This window comes from Ambystoma mexicanum, chromosome 5q, assembly GCF_040938575.1.
Source record: "Ambystoma mexicanum isolate Mex_15411 chromosome 5q, UKY_AmexF1_1, whole genome shotgun sequence".
Lineage (NCBI taxonomy): Eukaryota > Metazoa > Chordata > Amphibia > Caudata > Ambystomatidae > Ambystoma > Ambystoma mexicanum.
The window spans coordinates 1,326,993,501-1,327,015,599 of record NC_090933.1 but is presented as its reverse complement, the minus strand read 5'-3'; the positions used below and the strand labels follow the sequence as shown (position 1 = coordinate 1,327,015,599).

Here is a 22,099-nt window from a genome sequence, read left to right as displayed (position 1 = left end):
GTACTTGTGGTTCTTTCCTTTTTTTTAAATACAGAAATGAGTTTGGGATATTGCAGGTAATCCCCCCACCACCTGTAATTGATAGTCTTGGACACACAAGACGTCCACAACATACCTGTGACATATTCCCGTGGTGATGCAAGTATGCATTTTTGAATAAACCTAGTTCTGTATTTCCTGAATTTTATTTATTGTGCATTTATTAAGCGCTTATACAGCAAGTCAATTCTGTTTCAAAGCACCCACAGAGCAACAGGGAGGAAACATGGGATTGAAAACAATAAGTACAGTGGAGGATAAAGACAAACTTGCAATGCCCTGTGAGTTTTCAAAACGTGCACGTGCAGCGAGAAGCAGGGAAATGGGAGTGGGGGTAGGTGCTGGAATGTCCATGCTTGTTGGTGAGCAGTAGTTGAAGTGCATGGTGAGGTAAGTGCTATTCGGCCTGGAGCTGCATTGGGTAGATGAGTGCAAGCCTACAGGATGAAGGCCGGTGGGTTCAGAGGCAAGTGCTACGAGGTAGACAGAGACTGGGGCGATTGGGTGTGGAAGGCCAGGACCCCGAAGGACACATAAGGGCCCTGGTCACCAATCACAGCGACTGTAAGATTAGCAGAAAAGGGAAGGAGGAAGTGAAGAGGAATGTCTTGAGGATTTTCTGGAATTTGAGGAAGTGCTGTTCAAGAAGAAGGGGAGGGGGGAGGCTGTTCCATAAGAGCGAGACAGCTGAAGAAAGAGATTGGCCTCTGGCCCTCTGTTTAGTGAAACGTTTTACACACAGAGAGTTAGTGCCAGAGGAACGTAGAGGTCTAGAGGGAGAGTATTTAGTAAGAGAAAGTTGCAGATGGCGTGTTACCCGACCCCAGACATCCTTGTGGATGATGCAGAGGGATTTCAATTTAATCAGTTCAACAACCGGGAGTCAGTGAAGAGGTTTTAGGGCAGGAGAGATGCGGTCCCTGGGCTTAAGGCCAAGGATAAGTCTTGCTACCCTATTCTGGATTAGCTGGAGGAGACGAAGGTAGATTCATGAGAAGGCCCAGAAAGCACTGATGACAATCAGGCATGTAAGAAATGGGCCCTCATTAGGACCCAGGCGTTAAGGGGTTTACGGCGCCGTAAACGGCGCCGACCCTTAACGCCTGATTCCAAGGTCCCTTTGCGGGATGGTGATTTTAACGCCTGATTTTTGCAGGCGTTAAAACCCATGCCGCAAAGGGACCTTGGTGCTAATTACGCACGGTGGCATAATTAGCGCCTTTCCCCATTCCCATTATGCCCTATGGGGCAAAAATGGGAATGGGGAAGGGTAAAATGGGAAATGGGGATTTACCGCCCCACTCACCTTGGAATGGGGCAGTAAATCCACCATCCACCATGGTGTAAACATAGTTTACACCATGGTGGTAAGGGTACGACCCAGGCGGTAACTTACCGCCTGGGAAGTAATGAGGGCCATGGTGTGGTTTTCTATTTATGTCCCCTCTACAGGTCTGAAGAAAATGTCAATTCCTATACCTTGAGAGCTTTTTGCTAATAAGACCCAAGAATGAAGACAGTAATTATACGGTCCTGACGAAGGTGACCTGAATAAGGAATAGTCACTGAAACCGGTCGACCACAGATCCTAACGATATTCTTTACATTTTGAGATACCTGGTAGAATAAGAATATATGCGAGAATAGAGCATTTAGTGCTTCGCTTTGTTTGAAATTTAGTTACACACACTTGGGAGAGTTGAATAAACAGAACAAATCCCTACTCTAATGTAGCATTTTAACTTGCAGTTTTCTTTGCTATATCCACTGCCCTGTCATCTTAATCTAACAGGGTTTCACTCCGTCGTATGGGTTGAGAGAGGGGTAGGTACCGACTCCTTCCTTTCTGGAAGGCGTTGTTTTTAATTCAGTAAAACTGTAAAAGGGATCCCAAGATCCTTTCTACCCTTGGGAAGTAGTTCTCACAAGGTTAGCCAGAGAAAGTTAAAAGTGCAGCCCTAGGGCAACCCAGCAACAACAGGCACTTATTGTCAAAAAGATGTCAAAGAGGATACATTTTAAAAGACAATATGGAGAGCCCAGAAAATCACACCCATAAAAATAGTAAAATATTCTGTGAGTGTGGAAAAAGGTTCCCACTCGCAGAGGTATAAGAAAAAATAATCCACCAGTAAATCTAATAGTTCTGGGCTTGACACAGGTCAGGAAGATTTATCATTAGTATGAAAATCTTACCTAACGGAAGCCATCACCACAAGTGCCATAGATTGCATGTGTGTGTGGGGTTTGGGTCTAGCAGAGGGTTTGACAGACACCAAGCCTCGGTGTACATTTCACAGATAGGAAATATGCATTTGCATATCAGTCTTTCTCCCACCCAAATGGGCAGTCCAGCACCGAAGTGCTAGGGCAATTCTCTTATGAACAATAGTACCAAAAGCAACCCCAGACACGTGTATTCTACACAGAGGATAAGCAAAATGTTTTATTTTTTTATTTTATTTTATTATAGTTTATTACAAACTTTCAAAAAAATCACCAGAAATATACAAACACAGAAAAGAAATTGCTACACTCTCATTCTACGTTCTAAAATGTTAGCTATATCGTGCCCTTTCAGTTTCAATTGCATTTCCTATCCTTTTAGAGTTCCAATAGCTTCTCTTTCACATTGAATCCTTTTCATTCATTACTGTGGGCCAGAGTGATTGTTGCATCATCTCTGAGCAACTTCTCATTCAATTGTTCAAGATAGAGTGCTAGCGCTACAGTTAAGCGTTGAGAGTCACCACTATGCAATTTAGTCCACCAGTCTTCACGACTGTTGGTCGTTATTTTCTCCAGTTAAGCTTCTAGATAGCATGTTCTTAGGTCTGTCGACCCAATGTTTCAGAGTCTCGCCTGGCCCTCATTAGGACCCTGGCGTTAAGGGGTTAACGGCGCCGTAAAAGGTTGCGGCGCCATTAACCCCTTAACGCCTTACTACGAGGTCCCTTTGTGGCTCCCGACCTTAACAGTCGTTAAAGTAGGACCCGCAAAGGGACCTTGAAGGTAATTACGGTACCGCAATTTGCGGTACCGTAATTACCGCCCTCCCCATTCCCATTGAGCCCTATGGGGCAAAAATGGGAATGGGGAAGGGCCAATGGGAAATGGGTAATTACCGCCCGGCAACCTTGGAATGGGGTGGTAATTCCCTATTTCACCATGGCGGACTCCGGCACCGATCATGGTGCTAATAGCGCCATGGTTTAGCGCCAGAGTCGTAATGAGGGCCTATGTGTCTTATCTTTTGGATCTCCTTAGTTGAAAATAAATTCAATCTAAATTTCATATAGAATTTCCGCAGGCGCTTGCATGGGAACATTTCCAGATATTTGGATAGACAATTCAACCCTTTGGCTTCCATTGGTCTATTTTGCATGCATTTCTGGTGCACAATACAAGTAATAAAACAAACAAACAAACAAACAATGTTGCCAGCGCACAGAAAGTACCTGCGGTACATGACAGAGGATGCGCACTAACAGTTCAAGGTTCTTCCCTTCGGCATTGCCTCAGCACCCTGGGTTTTCAGAAAGGTACTGGCGGTAGTAGCTGCTCACCTGCGCAGGCAGTCCTCCCCAGTCTACCCTTACCTCAACAACTGGCTAATAGGGGATTCATATGGAGCATGGCTAACAAATACCCTGAAGACGATAGATCTCCTCCGCAGTCTGGGGTTCTTGATCAATGAGAAAAAGTCCAGCCTGGACCCCAGCAAAGTCAAACAGTTTCTGGGGGCTCTAATTAAGACCAAAGACTGTCTTGTCTTTCCCTCCTACGAGAGGGTTCAAAACATGCTGTTCCAGTTCCCTCACTATGTAGCCAGTCTTGAGGTGATCGTACGCAAAGCGATCTGACTGTTATGGATGATGGCCTCCTGTATTTATCTAGTTCCACACTCACGTCTGCGCATGCGCCCCATGCAAGAGTGGCTGTCAAGCCAATGGTGTCAGGTCAGCCGACAATAGGGCTATCTAGTGGTTGTCTCGGCAGCCCTCGTTCAGTCTCTGCAGTGGTGGTCAAGGGGAAACCTTCTGCAGGGGAAAACCAGACGCATCTTTGCCAGGGTGGGGAGACCACCTCCTTCTGCGCACAGCGTGTGGTCCCCAGCGGTAGCAACTAACCACATAAACCTATTGGAACTGCGAGCAGTGTTCAAGGCTCTGAAGGCATTCCAGACAGACCTCCAGGGGAAGACCGTCCTAGTCCTCACGGACCGTATTACGGCCATGTATTACCTAAACAAACAAGGGGGCACTCACTCTCAGGGGCTATCCAAACTGTCACAGAACATATGGAAATGGCTCTCAACACAAAATGTTCCTCAAGTCACAACACGTTCCAGGGGAACTCAATCTTCTGGTGGACATACTCAGCAGAGACTTCCCACTACCCGTAGAGTACGAGTGGCAATTGCACGAAGACATTGTCCCGGACTTCCCAGAGATTGACTTGTTTTCAACTCTGGAGAATGCAAAGCGCCCAGATTACGCCTCCAGGTACCCGCAGAACCGCTCCAAGGGGAACGGTCTCTTGATAACATGGTCAGGGAAATTTAACTATGCTTTTCCCCCCTCACTCCCCTACTCAACAGGATAGTGCACATGATGCACCAGGAAGCAGTCAGGATGATTCTGGTGGCCCCAATGTGGGTCCATCAACCTTGGTTCTCCCGGAGTGCTGCACGGTGTGCTCGCAGTGTGTCTGTTGTTAGTGTTGGGATAAGGTGCTGCCTGTTTTACCTCACTGGAGAATTGAATTTCTATTACAGCCTTTGGAGCTGTCATCAGCCTACATCAGTCCTCTTTCTATAGCACTGCTAAAGTCAACTTTCTCTTCAAAAACACTACACATGCGCGGAGCACTCACAGTGTGTCTGGTGAACGGCGAGAGGGGAGTGGGCCAGTCCTCATCATTGTGGTAAGCTCTGAGCCATTAACTTAACTTGACACAGCTAATTGACCCTTCCTTGAACAGGGCACTGCATCTCACTATCAATCATCGATACAGAACTTCTTGGTTTGTTTGCACTTTGTAAAGTAAAACATTTTATGACCCTATATATCGCGGTCACAACGTGCGCAATTACTCCTTGACAGTCTTATTGTACTGCGTGCGAACAACAGATGAGGTCTGCTTAATGGATCTATAAAATCACCGGAGGACTTACGTAGCGCAACTGTGACTGTAGGGCTTGACCCATTGAACAGTTGGCTTCCACATTGTGTGATCTTACCCTCTCAGGAATAGTCAACTGAGGACAAAGCTATTGATTAGACACAATTCACGTAAATCCAACATACACGGCATTGTTATGATAGAAGGTTATCATTTAACAGTGTCATTGATTACTTCTGACAGTGAATGCCAAGTGACCTAACGTGATTTCATTAGATAACAGCGTGCTAGCAACACTCTTTCAACCAATAGTTTTTCCTAAGTGTTTTGTTTTCATGCCCTCCTCAGGGTATTCTCTTAAGATAAACATGCCAAATACTTTAAAAACCTCAAGTACTGCCTTAGTCTTGAGGTCAACTCCTGCTCGCCCAATTTCGGCGAATATCTTGAAACGTAAAATGCTGAATCGTCCTCTTGCTAATCACGAAAAGAGGACATGTGCGGGTGACATCCGTGACTTTTGCAAACCATCAGTAAATAGTTCTATTAATATTATGGTGTGTTTATAGAAACCGTACCAAACATAGACCCTGGTAATCTGTCCATTAATGACACTCAGTTAATGTCAGTTGAAGGGCAGCAATTGCCGGCTTCTGCAACAACCTTGCTCCCTGAGAAAAATGTGTCATTAAGGTCTGATGGCGCATCAAAGTCAGCGTCTACACCCAGTCTGTGTTTAGAAGACATACACAGTGCAACATCTGACGTGCCACCTTCTCATACATCATCAGTATCTTATGAGCACGAAAATGATGTTAGTAATAACACCGTAGAAAACCTTTTTTTAATAGCGTCATCGTCTTTACTACTTTCAGAAGACAACGGCCTTTATCGATCACCAAGCTTGATCGCCAACTTTGCATTCGATACACACGATCACTATATATATATATATATATATATATATATATATATATATATATATATATAGTCCAACTACAGACGTATCAGAGTCAGAGAGACACAGTGATCCTCAAAAATCAAACAACTCTTTTCCAGTTTGCTCACAGAATGCCTTGCTGAAAATAACATTGAAAGCAATGAATAAGACTATAGTCATGCTAACTAAATTATTTGAAACACTAGATTCGAAACTAAATGAGCAATCCAAGCAGATAAATCAACTAGTGATATGGATGCGAGACATGATACAAAAAACACATTTCTCCTCAAGCGGAGAAGTCCCGAATGTACAGAACAAGGACTTTGACTCAGTGTTTATATCTCACCCACAGGACCGAATCAAAGGCCTGAGACATTTGGCAGCAACTATAACAGCTGTAACTGAAATTAGGAGAATTATCAAGGAACAAACAGTTCCTGATCGGGAAAGTGAGTTGACCCAATTGGTTGTAACCAATTGTGTCAATGATCAACATAGCAACACCCACATTTTGTCTCGATTCACCATCATTTAGCACTGAAACACACATGGTGAACATAGGACATGATGTGTCTAACGTCTCTAAAACAAATCACATTTTTATTCCAACTGCACTTAACGTGGGTCAGAAGACCTCATACAACTTGTAACTCCCAAAGTACCGAAACAACAAGGTTTAGTGCTCTCTTGCCCAGCAAAAAAATCAAAAAATCAAAAAGCATTGCCGCTGCGAGCCAGACCTAACATCAAACAGTTGATTAAATGTCTGGCCCCTCAAATTAGATCTGCTCCCAAAAAGCGAGTTGCAAAAGCCAAAACTCATAAATCACAGAAAAACCTAATAATGAAGGAATCTCTCAGCCCTCAAAGGTCGTAGATTATCCACCGTTAAACGACCTGATAGCCGAGATTCTCTTGCTAAAAGAGAAAGTAGAACTGCTTCATCTACAAGATCACTCGAACCTTGCTTGCCTACTGTTCCAGTTGAGCAAGCAAGTTCTGTTCTCATTCCACAAAACAAAGTGAATTCTCTGTACTAGCGGACATTCAAGCACAAATTAACAGATCAATCCAGCAATATGCCCTTCTACAACACACAAGTGCTCATCCCACAGTGGTGATACAAGAAATTCCACAGGTGATTTCCTTCTCACCATATACGAGAGTCTCATCCGAGTCGGGTGGGCTGCCAAGAAGTAGATGGACATGACAAAATAACCTCTCAATTAATGTCACATAATTTAGAAGTCGCTAACATCACTGAATAAAGTAGTATGATGCTAGGGCATGCCATGGGACACTTGGGCCAAACTTCTAAAGATTCCTTGATGATACGAGGTAGCCAATCTATTAACATCATAGATACCCCTAAAACTTCTCAATGTAGTACCCCAAAACAGCGGAGAAATGGTTCTAAATTAGATGAAGTGATTACACACTCTACAAGTAAGGTAATACAACAACCTGCAGGCAACTCCATAGATGACCAAATTGCCAAAGCGTTGGAGAATTATCTAAGCCGTAATGTTGCAATCAAACAATTCCTGATGAATACTACTCATTCTCATCCATGTAATCATGATCAGAACTTGCCATATCTACCAGTAGACTCACTTAACAACAAAGTGAGTGACGCAAACAATGGTGGTACTGTACATACTACTGGGCGGACAGTGTGCTCTACTGAATCTAACTAAGTAAAAAACAAATGGGATAAATACCATCGGCTTATTATAAAATGCCATCCGGCTCCCTTCACAACCTATGTAATGAATAGGTCAAGCATATTGGCTATATGTGAGGAGGTGAGCAGTCTACAAGACATTACAACTGTTGACATCGAACAAATGGAATTTGTTACTGAGAATAACTCTTCAATTGCGAGACTATGGTTAGTCAGAAATGCTCTCTGGCAAGCCCGAATGGACATGTTTGCTCTTGAGTTTGTTTTAGCACGAGATCCTATCATCATCAATTCTGAAGGCAAACAAATCTTAGAAAATAAGAAGAGCTTTTTTTTCATTTGAACAGGAAAAAAATGCTGTCAATCCAAGCGGTTATATTAGCAATAGCCACAGAAAACCCACACTCGGGTATGGTAGAAACCAAGATCCCAATTTATAGCCAACAGTTATAACTGGGGAGGGGGACATCTCCCTGATTAGTTAGGAACACGTGTGGGTTTTCCCCCTTATTAGGGGCTAGTGCTGATTTTTTAGCTGTTCATGACATAATAGTCTTACAAGAGAGGTGGCTAGTTCAAGCTCCAATATGGGAAGATCATACCATCATTTTATATGCGGCCAAGTCTTCTGCCCGTGGTCGACCCTCCTCTGGTATGGTAGTTGCCATAAAGAATCATAAGAATTGGCACCTTACATTCTGGGCAGCGCATAACCTGTACTTACTCATGGGCAAGATAACTCATCCTGGTGGTGTCAGTGCAATTGTAAATATGTACTGCAACCCGAAGGGGATATCGGATGATGATTTGTTTCTTGATCTGGACATTCTCATGAACACCATTGTAGAGACCTGACATAACCAATACGATTCTGATTGGTGATCTAAATTTACAAATTTTGCCTCTTTATAATCCCAAATACAATTTGTCTTGTCTGAGGTGGAGTTTGTTGACGAAAGAAAGAGGCTTTTTAATGTGCAATGGGTCCCTACGAGGTCAGACCACGGCAGAAGTTACTTGGCGAAGGGGGCTCAGCACTTCCATAATTGACTATGCTTTTGTTGATTCCTGCACGTTCGAGGTGGCAGCAAGCTTCCAAGTCCTGTCCCAAGTAGTGACCATGAAATCGTAAACCTTATTTGGAGTACAAAGCGAGGGCCTTTCGCTTCTACTCTTAGAAATTTCCATCACCCCGTGATAGTTAACAATGCTCGAACACGGCTCATGTGGAACTATCGGTCTTTAACTTCATTTCATAATAATGTAGAGAGCAGTTTTCAAGGTGGGACAGAGACGTGAAGCGACTACACATCATTTTTCCATATTTATCAGACCCAATAACAAACTGAAACTTCCATGCATTACAAACCTAGACATGAATTTGGTTATCTGGTTCAGAAGAAAAGGTCTCTGTTGCATAAAGACAAGAAGCTTGTTGTCCCTTCAAACTGCCATGACAAATATAGAATAATAAAATCACTCAACTGCCAATAGAGAAACTGGCTTTGTTCACATCAGATCCAATTGCAACAGTGGGAGAGTCCATGCTAAGCAACATCCTTCCGAAAAATACAGCCCAAATTTGGTCTTTAAACAACATTGCAAACAACAGTGCTCAAAAGCCGGTCAGTTGAATGGTGTGAACGAAAATGATTGGGTGTCACACTTTACTTCTGTGTACATGTGAACAATGTGCTATAATGAGTACATCAGTCCTGAGCCTCACAACTATGAGGGATTGTTCATTTTGGAAGAAGATGTTCTTTTTTACATAAATAAACTCAACAACTCTCGGGCATCTGGCCCCGATGGCTTGAGCAATTTTATGTTTAAGCAGAACCCTACTTATTGGTCCAAAATGATGTACAATATCTTTCAACAAATCATCATAACTCACACCATAACAACATCATGGCGATCGTCGGCGATTGTTCCAATATTCTAGAAGGGCAGTTACTCTGTTCCAGGAAACTACAGACCGATCGCGCTTCTAGACGCGCCTTGCAAGCTATTTTCCACGTTCATCTTGAGAGACTTTAATAAGGTGACCATAGATTCCTGTCGGAGAAATCCTCTCCACAGGATTTATATCCGAACATCATCACCTAATAAAGCAACCGTTATATATGACCTTCATCGATCTGCAAGCTGCTTTTGACTCGGTCTCTAGGGAATTATGACTTCAGAAAATGGTTGCACAGGTATCTCCTTCCCACATTGCGTCTCTCGTAAAAGATCTCCACACTAGCAACATTATACAAGTGAGATGAACAGCTGATGGGAAGTTGTCTGATCCTATAATGACTCATAGAGGGCTGAAGTAAGGGTGCACCCTTGCTTCCGCCCTCTTTAATTTTTTCATCTTAGATGTGGGTCAAGCTTTTGCGAACATTCTCACAGATCCCCCTAAACTGGCAAATAAACCAGTGCCTTTTCTGATGTATGCAGATGACCTAGTCATAATATCGAAGACTCCAAAAGGTCACCAGAGAACCTTAGAGACAGTAGCACTATATACAGAACAGAATCTCTTGACAATAAACTTGGAAAAGACTAAGATTATGCTTTGCAATCCAGCTAACAAAAACAGGAAAAAGTATTTTTTCTGGAATTTGAGGGGCACTAGACTTCAGAATGTACAATATTACACTTATTTGGGCACCATCATAGTCATGCGAGGTGTTATGCAGCCATATAGACAAACATTACAAGCCAAAGGAAGGACCTTGATACAGCAAGCACAGATTATTCAAGCCAAATATGGCAAATTCACCATTGCCCCTGCAATAACCTATTATTGTCAAAAGGTTACACCAATCCTTCTCTATGCTTCGGAATCAAAACCTATCTTGCAGGAGAGGTTTTGGAGTAACCTATAGGGTAAATACTGGCGAGGCATTCTCCACCTACCTACATCTACGCCACTTCCTATGATTCGCAGTGAAATAGGTCTCATTTCATGGATGCGAGGTATATGTGGCAGCTGGTTGCTCTTATTAGGAAGTGCCTTTTAGCACACAATACGTCTACTATACTGGGCATTTTGTCAGATTATGTGCTTTCAGCCACCGACAAATTTACAAATAAAATGGCGTCATCTGGTAATTCAGGCCCTAGCACTAGCAGATGTCACTTTAGTGGTTCTTCTACAGAATCCAGGGCAGGTCAAAACAAAACTATTTTTCAGAGACTGGATCAACACCAGGGAAAAATGTAACAAGTATTGTGATTTTGATGTGGAACTGTTTGCAATCAAAAAACACAGTAGCCCAGAGTTATAAGCACCATCAATAGAGCATAGAAATGATTTTCTTCATCTGAGATTCAATCTGTGGCCTACTAAAAAGTTGTTAGCCCGACGCAAAATAATAAATATCTCAGACATTGTTTGTTGCTTCTGTCAGCGAGTGGATCAAGAGGAAACACTAAAGCATCTTTTGACAGAGTGTGCTCGACTGATGGAACAGCGTCAGAAGGCCTTCATACAATTCACAGAGCCCTACAGAGCCATGACATCTGAAATATTATGGACTATACTTCATTCAGGATTCTCTACAATAGTTAGACTAAGAGCAATTGCCTTCTTGCACAATTTAAAACTGAATGAGAGCAATGCCAGGATGATAACGGATATACAGTAGCATACTCACCAGTAAGCTCAATTCATGTTGATGCAATGGCTATTTGAACTTTAAGAGCAGGCTTTCTCTTCGCAAAAAACTTGCAAAAATTTAGAAGGCAATAATTGTATTCCTCTTTTAGAGGGACTTTTTAATTTACCTGCTGATATGGTTTCAGGATAATTTAGCCCATCAACGAGTTTTAATCAATGTATGAATTTGTTTGAATTTAAGTCACATGTATATATTTTATGTTTACTCTACTTATTTCTTTCATATTTTGTGATCAATTTCTTAACTTAAAACATTGTAAAGGTGATTTACATCAGCTATATCAATAATAAAAAAAAAAAGATGGCCACCGCAATACACTTGTCTCAGGTGTTCGGACACTTTTACTTTGTATATGGCCACACAATACCCTACTTTACGGGTCTAATTGCTGCAACTTAAGCACCAAATATGGTGTGTAGCCTAAGCAGATGCTGATGCCGAACACCATGTTTGTAGACGGCGGTGCTTAGTTGCTGCACAATTTCCCTTGCATCAAGAGGAGGTGTGTATTAAATTCACAGATCAATTTGAGGCGTATAGAAATATGTATATAGACATCTTGGGCTATAGAAAACATCCTTGTGTGTTTCAGACACGTGGAATTTAGGTCATCCCAGACAGAGAGAGGTGCTGTCTCTGTCCCTCTCATGGGTCTGAAGCCGACCTGTTCTTGGTCCAATAGTTGGTGGTTTTCTACTTGTTCCAGTGTTTGTTCGTAGGCATAGGTCTCTAGCAGTTTTTCTTGAAATTGAATGTTTTATATCAGCCTGTAGTTAGAGAGGTCTTCCACATTGCCCGTAGTATCCTCGGAGTGGTTTGATGTATGCAGAGTTCAAGGCTCGCGGTACTCTCCCTGTTGAAAGCGTTTGTTAGGTGTTTTTTGTTTAGCCTTAGTGTGTAGTGTATTTTTTTTTGGGTGAAAGTTATGGTTGATCTAGTTCATTTCAGAATGATGGATTGATGGAGGCTTTCGGACCCGTTCTATTAAAAGTTAATTGAATCATTTCGATAAAAAATGTAGGTGTCTTGATTTTGTGTTTTTCAAGTGGTTAGACCTGTGGAGTCGAGACAGGTTACAAGGTACCTCATCTATCTTTGTTCTGAGTTTACTTTCTATAGTGTGTATCTGTTAAAACTGATGATTTAAACAAAAACCGGAGGTAATGTTGGTTTTTAGGTTATAAGAAATGTTTGCATTAATTATCTTGCATACTTATTAAAAAATATCCAACAGTAATAGATTGTATGCAATAACGTACCTAACTGAGCCAACAATTGGCCAACGGATAACGTTTTGCTTTTAACGTGTATATGAGGTCCATGTTATTTGCATGAGAATACATGAATTTGAGACCAACATTAATGAGATTTACTTCCCAGATGTCACCCCAGTTTGGTTTTTAGTTTCTCACGTAATGTTAGTGCTCGCCACTTATTGGTATACTATGATAGGTTCTGCATATACACAGTCTTAGACTGTATGCCAAAATGGCACCTCGCGTGATCCTGCACAGACTCCCACACCTTCCAACACTACCCAGGAGATGAATGTCAGAAAGGCAAGTGGACGTGGATCATCGGGACTGTAGAGGAATTAGCCTTGTTCCTGACTCATACCCCATGCAGAGGAGGAGTGCGTGTGGAAGGCAACAGCACAATGCAACACCTGCAAGGCCGAGGAGAGAACTAAGGAGCAATCCATATCTAGGCTTCCCAGATTCCTCCCACCAACCAGTTGCTCAGGCTTCCTGAAAGGTTTAGGCCTGCCATGGTAGGTTGGTCCGTTGGGCAGCCCTCCTGGGAAAGGGAAGCATTGATGATGACAGCCTGGCACTAGAGTATAGAGAGATGGGCCTGCCTGAAGTTAGCACGAAGGGTTGGTTTGATAGACCAAGCACTGGCAGGCAAAGTCATCCACAATATCAGGACTGGTTGATGGGATATTAATGATGCAGGGAGGCAAAAGGCCTGAGCCATCAACAGCCTTTACTCCTGCTAGAATTACATTGCCAACTTGTGTGAGAGTGTTCAGCCATAGGTTCCTGGCAGTAACGCTACCTACACTAGACACATAATACATGTAGTAAGGTAGGGCTGACAGACAGGTGGACGGTTGGTGTCTCACGCATCCTGGGGTGAATAATTATGCATACTATTCACACGTACCTACATCTTATTCCAGGACCGATGCCATATGGGTTACAACAAATGATGGCAATGAGATTCTCGCTCTTACAGATAATGAATCTGTTGGATTATGTTGCACAGATTCCCCTGGAGTAGGGTGAGTAGAATCTCCACTGTACATCAACGGGAATAATGTGTGCAATCACTAAATGGTGGCAAGCAATTCTTGGATATTGACAGTGATGGGGCAACATCCCCATTGGTTACTAGGGATGCGATGAAAACAGTTCTTCGTCACAGCAGAGAGGGTACAGGGGCATTCAACCTAGGGTGCAATTACCAGAATCCACAAAAAAGGGTCTAGCTCGGGTTATGGGAGTCTGATCAGTAACCGACCCATTTACACCCACTCCTTAACAATAAAACAGAGAACACCAGAGAACACATACATGTAACCCCTCCTGAAAACTATGCAGTGGTATTTTGAACAGGGAAACAGAAGCGGGACCCATCTGGCAGATTAAATTTTGTACCTAGCAATGGGGCATTTGTATAAATAATTAGGAAGGCAAATGGGGTGTTTTGGGGAGTTCAGGGAGTCTCTCATACACTTTACCTCATTGCCAGAAATGTCATTCTTTTGGTCTAGGACACAAGTTTGTTTGTTCTCTAACTCCTGGGGGAGAGGGATGGGTTTGGAGTTTATCTAGGTTTAAAGTCCATGTTTGAATGTAGTGCCAGCGTGGCCTCTGCCATTCTCACTGTAGGAAGAGATTGGCGCTTTTCCTTTAATTCACAATGCATTCTTTATTTCCTCAATGGTGCTGTTGGTTATATTATTCATGTTTGGGCCAATACACATTTGCTCAAATGTAATGGAGTCATCAGTAATGACTGGTCGGACATATGGCCGATTGGAGACAAGCTGCAGGCAAGCTGCTTCTGACTTGGCCGCATCACGAGTTGGGCTGTAGCCCTTAAATGCGGCTGTAACGGTATTACTGCCGGATTTAAGGGCTGGCCCTATCATGAGTTGGGCGCTAAAGCGGCTGTTTTACCTCCAGCTTTTTTCTGGAGGTGAAAATCCCTGTTTTCGGCTGTATTACAGCCGGCTGTATTAGCCCGCAGTATTAGCACCAAAAAATTCCCCATTCCACTCCAATGGACCCAATCAGGAATGGGGATTTACCGTTAAGGCCCAACCTGTGATCCGATGGCAATACCACCGGACCGGTCGGTGCTAGGGCTATTACAGTCGGAGGTATTACAGCCGGGAATACAGCCCAACTCGTGATGAGGCCCTTAGTGTCAAACGCCTGCCTTTATCATTTGTATATGGAATTGGGAGATTCCATGTACTCATTTCTGAACAAACAAATAAAATGATAGAACGTATATACATGTTCCTGATGATTAAACTATCCATTTAAAATGTTTATTCATCAAGCTGTATTTTGTTTTCTAATGTTTTGGATGCTAAAATGTTCTAAATAAAAATGAATCGCACTTTTCCTGCTGCATGTTACTTCTGTCCCATTAAATGCTCTCATTAGAGCACCACTACTCTAACACCTATTAGGTGCCTTTCCCAAGAGATGGCACTTCAAAGTCGTATAAGTTACTCTGTGAGCTCACATCACTGCTACCGAGTAGAGTAGTCTTATTACATGTGATACATGTTATTGTGAATGTGTTGAAACTAATAATGTGCTTCTCCTTTTATGTTAATAGGTGACTGATGCCCCAGAAATGCAACAGCAGTGATTGTTAGATTCTCTGGACTAACACAGTGAAAAGCTTCATTGTTAAAATATGCAATTTCCAAGCATCTTAGAAGAGTGCAAGTTTGGGTTCCAGTTGTCTTTTCAGAGTATTGAGGAACTCAGATTGAGAAGCCTGTTGGATACATGAACATTATGACTTCCGTCCATGCAACTCCTTCCTGGTAACATCCAGTAACGAAGCTTGTTCAGTCTGTTAATCCTGGGGAGTGGGATATCTAGCACGAACGTGACAATGTGGTATGTGCAGTAAGAAAATCACTTCTCATATGTGCTCTGAATTAGGGAAACGGTTCAGTGAAAAGGGTCCGCACCTGACAAAACAAATTGGCAATAAACTTTACACATGCACAGAATGTTGGAGCAATTGCCATCTCAAGAACATACTTATTGCCCTCAGGAAGACATGAGTGAAAAACCTTATCAGTGCACTGAATTTGAGACTAGCGTCCATTTGCATGATACACTTATCTGCCACCATCAAATGCATAACGGTGGGAAACCACATGTCTGCAGTGAATGTGGGAAAGGGTTTGCTCAGAAGGGACATCTGATTAGCCACCAGAGAACACATACGGGCGAGAAACCTCATCAGTGCAGTGAATGTGGAAAAGGGTTTGCTAGAAAAAAATATCTTACTTTCCATCAGAGAAGAACACATACAGATGAGAAACCTTATGAGTGCACTGAATGTGGGAAAGGGTTTGGTACAAAGAGAAACCGTATTATCCACCAGAGAACACATACAGGTTTGAAACCTTATGAGTGCACTGAATGTGAGAAAGGGTTTGCTCAGAAGGAACAGCTTACAATCCACCAGAGAACACATACAGGTGTAAAACCGTATGGGTGCAATGAATGTGGGAAAGGGTTTGTTACAAAGAGACACCTTACTATCCACCAGAGTACACATACAGGTGAGAAACCTTATGAGTGCACTGAATGTGGGAAAGGTTTTGCTCTGAAGCAACGCCTTATTATCCACCAGAGAACACATACAGGTGAGAAACCCTATGGGTGCACTGAATGTGGGAAAGGGTGGGTTACAAAGAGACACCTTACTATCCACCAGAGAACACATACAGGTGTGAAACCTTATGAGTGCAGTGAATGTGGGAAAGGTTTTGCTCTGAAGCAAGACCTTATTATCCATCAGAGAACACATACAGGTGTGAAACCATATGAGTGCAGTGAATGTGGGAAAGGATTTGTTACAAAAAGAGAGCTTACTATCCACCAGCAAACACATACAGGTGTGAAACCTTATGAGTGCAGTGAATGTGGGAAAGGTTTTGCTCTGAAGCAACGCCTTATTATCCACGAGAGAACACATACAGGTGTGAAACCATATGAGTGCAGTGAATGTGGGAAAGGTTTTGCTCTGAAGCAAACCCTTATTATCCACCAGAGAACACATACAGGTGTGAAACCTTATGGGTGCATTGAATGTGGGAAAGGTTTTGCTCTGAAGCAACACCTTATTAACCACCAGAGAACACATACAGGTGGGAAACCTTATGGGTGCATTGAATGTGGGAAAGGGTTTGCTCGGAAGGAACAGCTTATTCGCCACCAGAGAACACATACAGGTTTGAAACCTTATGAGTGCACTGAATGTGGGAAAGAGTTTGTTACAAAGAGACACCTTACTATCCCCCAAAGAACGCATACAGGTGTGAAACCACATGAGTGCAGTGAATGTGGGAAAGGGTTTGCTCAGAAGGAACAGCTTATTCGCCACCAGAGAACACATACAGGTTTGAAACCTTATGAGTGCACTGAATGTGGGAAAGGTTTTGCTTGAAAGCAATGGCTTATTAACCACCAGAGAACACATACAGGTATGAAACCTTAAGTGCACTGAATGTAGGAAAGGTTTTGCTCAGAAGCAATGCCTTATTATCCACCAGGCAACACATACAGGTAAGAAGCCTCATGGGTGCATTGAATGTGGGAAAGGGTTTGTTACAAAGGGTGAGCTTACTATCCACCAGAGAACACATAAAGATGAGAAACCACATAAGTGTAGTGAATGTGGGAAAGGGTTTGCTCAGGAGAGTCATCTTATTTGCCACCAGAGAACACATACAGGGGTAACCTCATACATGCACTGAATGTGGGAACTGTTTCAGTCAAAACAGTTCCCTTATTAGGCACCAGACAAAACATGCAGCCAGGGTCTATTTCAGTGTATTGAATGTGGGAAATACTTCAGTGAACAGGATGTTCTTATCTGCCATGAGAGAGGACATGTAGGTGGTGAAATCTCTTCTGCAATTGCACGTGCTTCAGAGAGAAGGAGATGCTTCTACAATGCTACTGAGTTTAGCATGTCTGTTGACTGATAAAAGTGATGGCTGATTATGATTGTTGAATCACTGTTTGAAATGCATCCCTTCTGGATTATTCAGAAGGGAGACTGTACCTTCTGCGTTAAGGTAACCATCCTATGGAACACTTTGTCTAAGGACTTCATGCTAATTAATGGGCACCAACATTTTGGAAAAAAGACCCAATTACTATAGACCCTCATTGGATATATGGGGTGTCCCCCCTCCCCTCCTATTTTACAGGGACGCTACCATCTACTGAAATGGAACCCAGAGGGTGTCTCCTTTCATCTTTACCAGTACCGATATTATGCTCTAGCTACATAGATTCTAAAAAAGGATTCTGAGGGACTCTGAGTGCATTTCCCTTCCCCACTCCATTGCACAGCTCTAGCAACGTACAACCCTTACAACGTACTACACTCCCAGTTTCTGCAACACATCCTCAACAGTTCATGTCACAACTAATGCAAATGTATATGGATAGAGAAGGTTTTCACAAAACAGAAAGGCTTCAGGGAGAGGGGCATAGTATGCATTACATAACATGGTGTTATCAATTACCATGTCACTATACCAACGTCTAAAAGACCAGAATGACTAACATTTTTAAAAAAGCATTTATTTATTTACACACATAAAAATCCCTCATACATTCTCTCTAGAATAACACAATATTCCAACTATCCAAGTCCACATAGAATTCAAACACATGTGTTTGTCTGGTAAGCATCAAGTCTCGTCTTCTAAAATCAAATTAATCTACCTCACTTCTTTAGTCCTGGATATTCAAATACATGTTGCGCATATAAAGCCCTGTCCAACTCCATCTGGGGTTTAAATCGCCTTTTCATTGACAAAGACCCAAAAGTCCTGTCCCGCCTTATCCCTTCTGCTTAGGAAAATCAAAGTCCAAATACACCTTCTCTATCACTGAATCAATATGTATAAAACGGCTTTGCATTTCTAAAGGCAAATCGCAATGGTTTAACCTCTAAAGTAATAACTTGTATAGGCTCATCAAGCCCACCCCATGGCAAATCACAATATATCAAGCAGTACATTTCAATGTATATCATATTGTTCAAATGCATAGCAAAATACCACTGCATCATCCAAAAAGGACCACAATTGGAGCACATTATTCAGTCAAGCAAACCCCATTGCAATACTATCCCAATCATGACTCAAAGGGACAGCTTAAGGCATACACCCCCCTGCTCCCTCTGACAGGATCTCAGCATAGCAGCGCCTCAGCAAGTCAGCCAGCCCCTGTATAGATGCTTTTCAACCTTTAACGCTCTGATGTCAGATGCTATAAACCTAATTATTTCCAGATTTGACTATGGCAATGGCATTTATTCTGTGCTCCTTGGCATGTGTGACTAACTTCAGATGGCACAGAAAGTGCTAACCTGCTTCTTTCAGGCATTGGGAAATGTGGCCATATCACTCTTTCATTACGAGCCACACGGGCTACCTGTGACCTCTCACATTGGGTTGAAGGTGCTTTGTCTAGCTCATTGCGCCATTCATGGCAAACCCCCCCCCCCCCAATACCCCATTCTGCAATGGATGCTTCCACCCTTGTCCTCCCTGTGCCTCTACTACTCTAGATGAGGAGGTGATGTAACTATTTTTTTTGTGGGGGTGTTTTGTCTCCCTATATCTGGAATGCCCTCTGTCTAAGATCACATGTCACCTCTGGCCATGTGACCTTCAGATGCTTACTGAAGACCCATCTGTTCTGGTTTGTCTTTCCTTCATTTTGCTGGATTCTCCTATGTTTTAATGTCCTCCTGCTGTTAGAACCCATAAACCTTTTGGTGAATAAGTGCCATAGAGAATGTTTTTTTTTTTTTATTTAAAAAAGACAGCTCTTAATAACATCCCTACAATCAGCGTTTTATTAACCATTTAATAGTGACCTACATGCAGGAGTTTAACAACCTTAAAGTTGTTACTGTTTTTCACTTCTTTTACTGTCCCTGTTTTTGTAAGTGGCACATCAGCGCTTTCTAAGGAAAGTCTTCCCTAACTAGAGGGCTGCATCAGGGATATATAGTTATTCCCCCCTATCCTGCTGTCTTTCGAAATTGACCCTGCATCTCCTCGCCCACTATCTTTCGTGTAGCGCCTCTGGTATGTCCGTAATGGGATTCCACTACTGCCCTTACTAATAACATACAGTTGTGTGATGCCCTCCTTTACTGTGTTACAAAGTTAGCCTGTTAGGGCGTCACCCTGTTCACTGTACTTTCAGTGCCCTTTGAGTAATTATGTTAACCATTTAATCCCCAAGAATTTACTTACTTGAAAAAAAGTAGCAACACTTTAAAATTGGAAGCAATGGACAGGTAGGTGCCAGCCTTCCTGCTTTCTCCCACTCAGGTTCATGAATATATTCAGCCCAGTGTTGCCAGCCAGGCAGTACCAGTGGATGCTGGTCTACAGGCATTTCTCCCTGATATGTAGGAAAACTATAAAGTAAACAATTTAAAAAAATTTATTGTACATGAATTGCTAGTTGTAAAGAAGTTTGCATTTCAAAGAGTTCGCATTTTTTCTACTTAAATTATGAGAAAAAATGACTTGCCTCTCTGTAATGTTTTTTCTGATGGATGTTCCTGCCACAGATTCCTCATCTATGATATCCATATTTTAGCGCAGATGTTCCCTGGAGACATTTCCACCGCTAGGGGACGCTGCACAGCTCTGTATCGGTCCGACGCCTCTATGTGCCCCATGCCAAAATGTTGTCTGGCCAGTATAAGTAGCAGTGCCGTGCCCCATGACCGCAGTTCCACCCTCCTTCCCTAGCACTCTTGATGCTGAGGGACTGTGGAACTGATGGTGTACTAGCTTCCCAGCACCAGTGTAACAAACAGAAAGCTGGCCATCCTTCCTAGCCTCTCGAGTATGAGAGACGTAGAACTTTAGGACCTGTACTGGGTCCAATCGATGAAATCCTTCCTCTGCCTTAGAATGTTGAGACGGAGAGAAGAACAAAGAAGATGGATCTGAGTGAGATGGAAATCTGACATGACCCAAAATCCTGGGTGCTGTGGTCTTCGCCCAGTCAGTACAAGAAATCGCAGTACAGATTGAGGGCAGACATCTGCCGATCGCAGTCTGCACATGGCTTAAAATCAGAGGCCTTTGATGGAGTCTGCATGGCGAATCACTTTTAGAAAAGCTCAATGAGCATGTTCCCGATAAGCGAGCACAGTGCGCAGAAAAAAGGAACTGAGGTCATGGGGCGCGGCCCTGCTACTTATACTGGCCTGGATGTCATTTCCAGTGCAGGCGCATAGAGGCTTTGGACGGACCCGACACACCTGTGCGGTGCCACCTGGTGGCGGAAATGTTTCTGGAGAACAGCTCTGCTAGGATGTGGATATCATAGACAAGGAATCCGTGGCAGGAAGGAATCCATTAGAAATGCCTCTACTGGGAATTACATTTGTACACATCCATAAAGTACTGTTACTTTCAACATCAACACGTGGGGATTAAAATACCCGACATTTTAATTATCTGAAGCCCTCCTTAATAATACAATTGGAGAAAGCTGTATTCTCACATGGCTGATTAGACTAAACTTGGCACAAGACATGTGCAAAGACCTGGAGAATGGAATCCATAAAACTGAAATCTCCAATATTACTCCAGAAGTCAGTTTCCCAGAAATGCATGCCTCACCAGAAGTGCTATCCTCGCTGAATGCTGCAGGTTTCAATTTTGTAGCATGTTCTACAGCACTACAGTTTCCTTTTCTCCACAGGATTGACATCTACTGTATTACACTATTGCCTTTCTCTATTGCAGCATTTAGGATTAGTAGATGGTTCCCTAGCCTGGGATCGGGATGTGGAGGTGCAATTGCACAAGGGAGGGTGCATGACCACTCTTAAAGCACTATTTTATAAGAAATTGGTTTGATGTGAAGAGCCCAGAGAAGATGTCAAGTGTTCCAATAAATTATGTTGATCTGTATTTTAGAAAAGTGACTTTTTGTGAATAGAGCCGAAAGGGCAAATTGACTAGAAATATTAGCTGTGTTGTGAGACAATAAAATTCATGGCCATTTGGAAATGAAATGGTGCCTTTCTTTTTTAAATGAAAGAGTTGTGGGTTTAATGATATCACAGCTGATCTCTAAATTCCAAGAAGGAACAGTGGATATAAATGTTTAGAAAATAAAGCTGATCTTGGATAAACTGACATGTCTAATGTAAAGGTCTCCCACCGGGATTCATACACTGATTGAAATGCTGATGAATTGAATATTGAGCTTCAGCCAATATGTCACTGTTTTAACATTAAAAAAACATTGTTAATAATAACGCCATTTGTGTGTTAAATTTTTTTTTTCTGGCTTCACATTTGTGTAAACT

At 42.6% G+C, this 22,099-nt stretch overlaps 1 protein-coding gene across 1 annotated transcript in view; it reads left to right on the top strand.

The window, feature by feature from the left end:
* Nucleotides 1–22,048, top strand: part of LOC138498532 (zinc finger protein 850-like) — a 511,734-nt gene extending 489,686 nt beyond the window's left edge. Inside the window, exon 10 of the mRNA XM_069622312.1 lies at nucleotides 16,172–22,048. Coding sequence (XP_069478413.1) covers nucleotides 16,172–17,176 — 1,005 coding nt within the window. The 3' untranslated portion in view covers nucleotides 17,177–22,048. The remainder of the gene's footprint in view (nucleotides 1–16,171) is intronic.
* The last annotated feature ends 51 nt before the right edge of the window (nucleotides 22,049–22,099 follow it).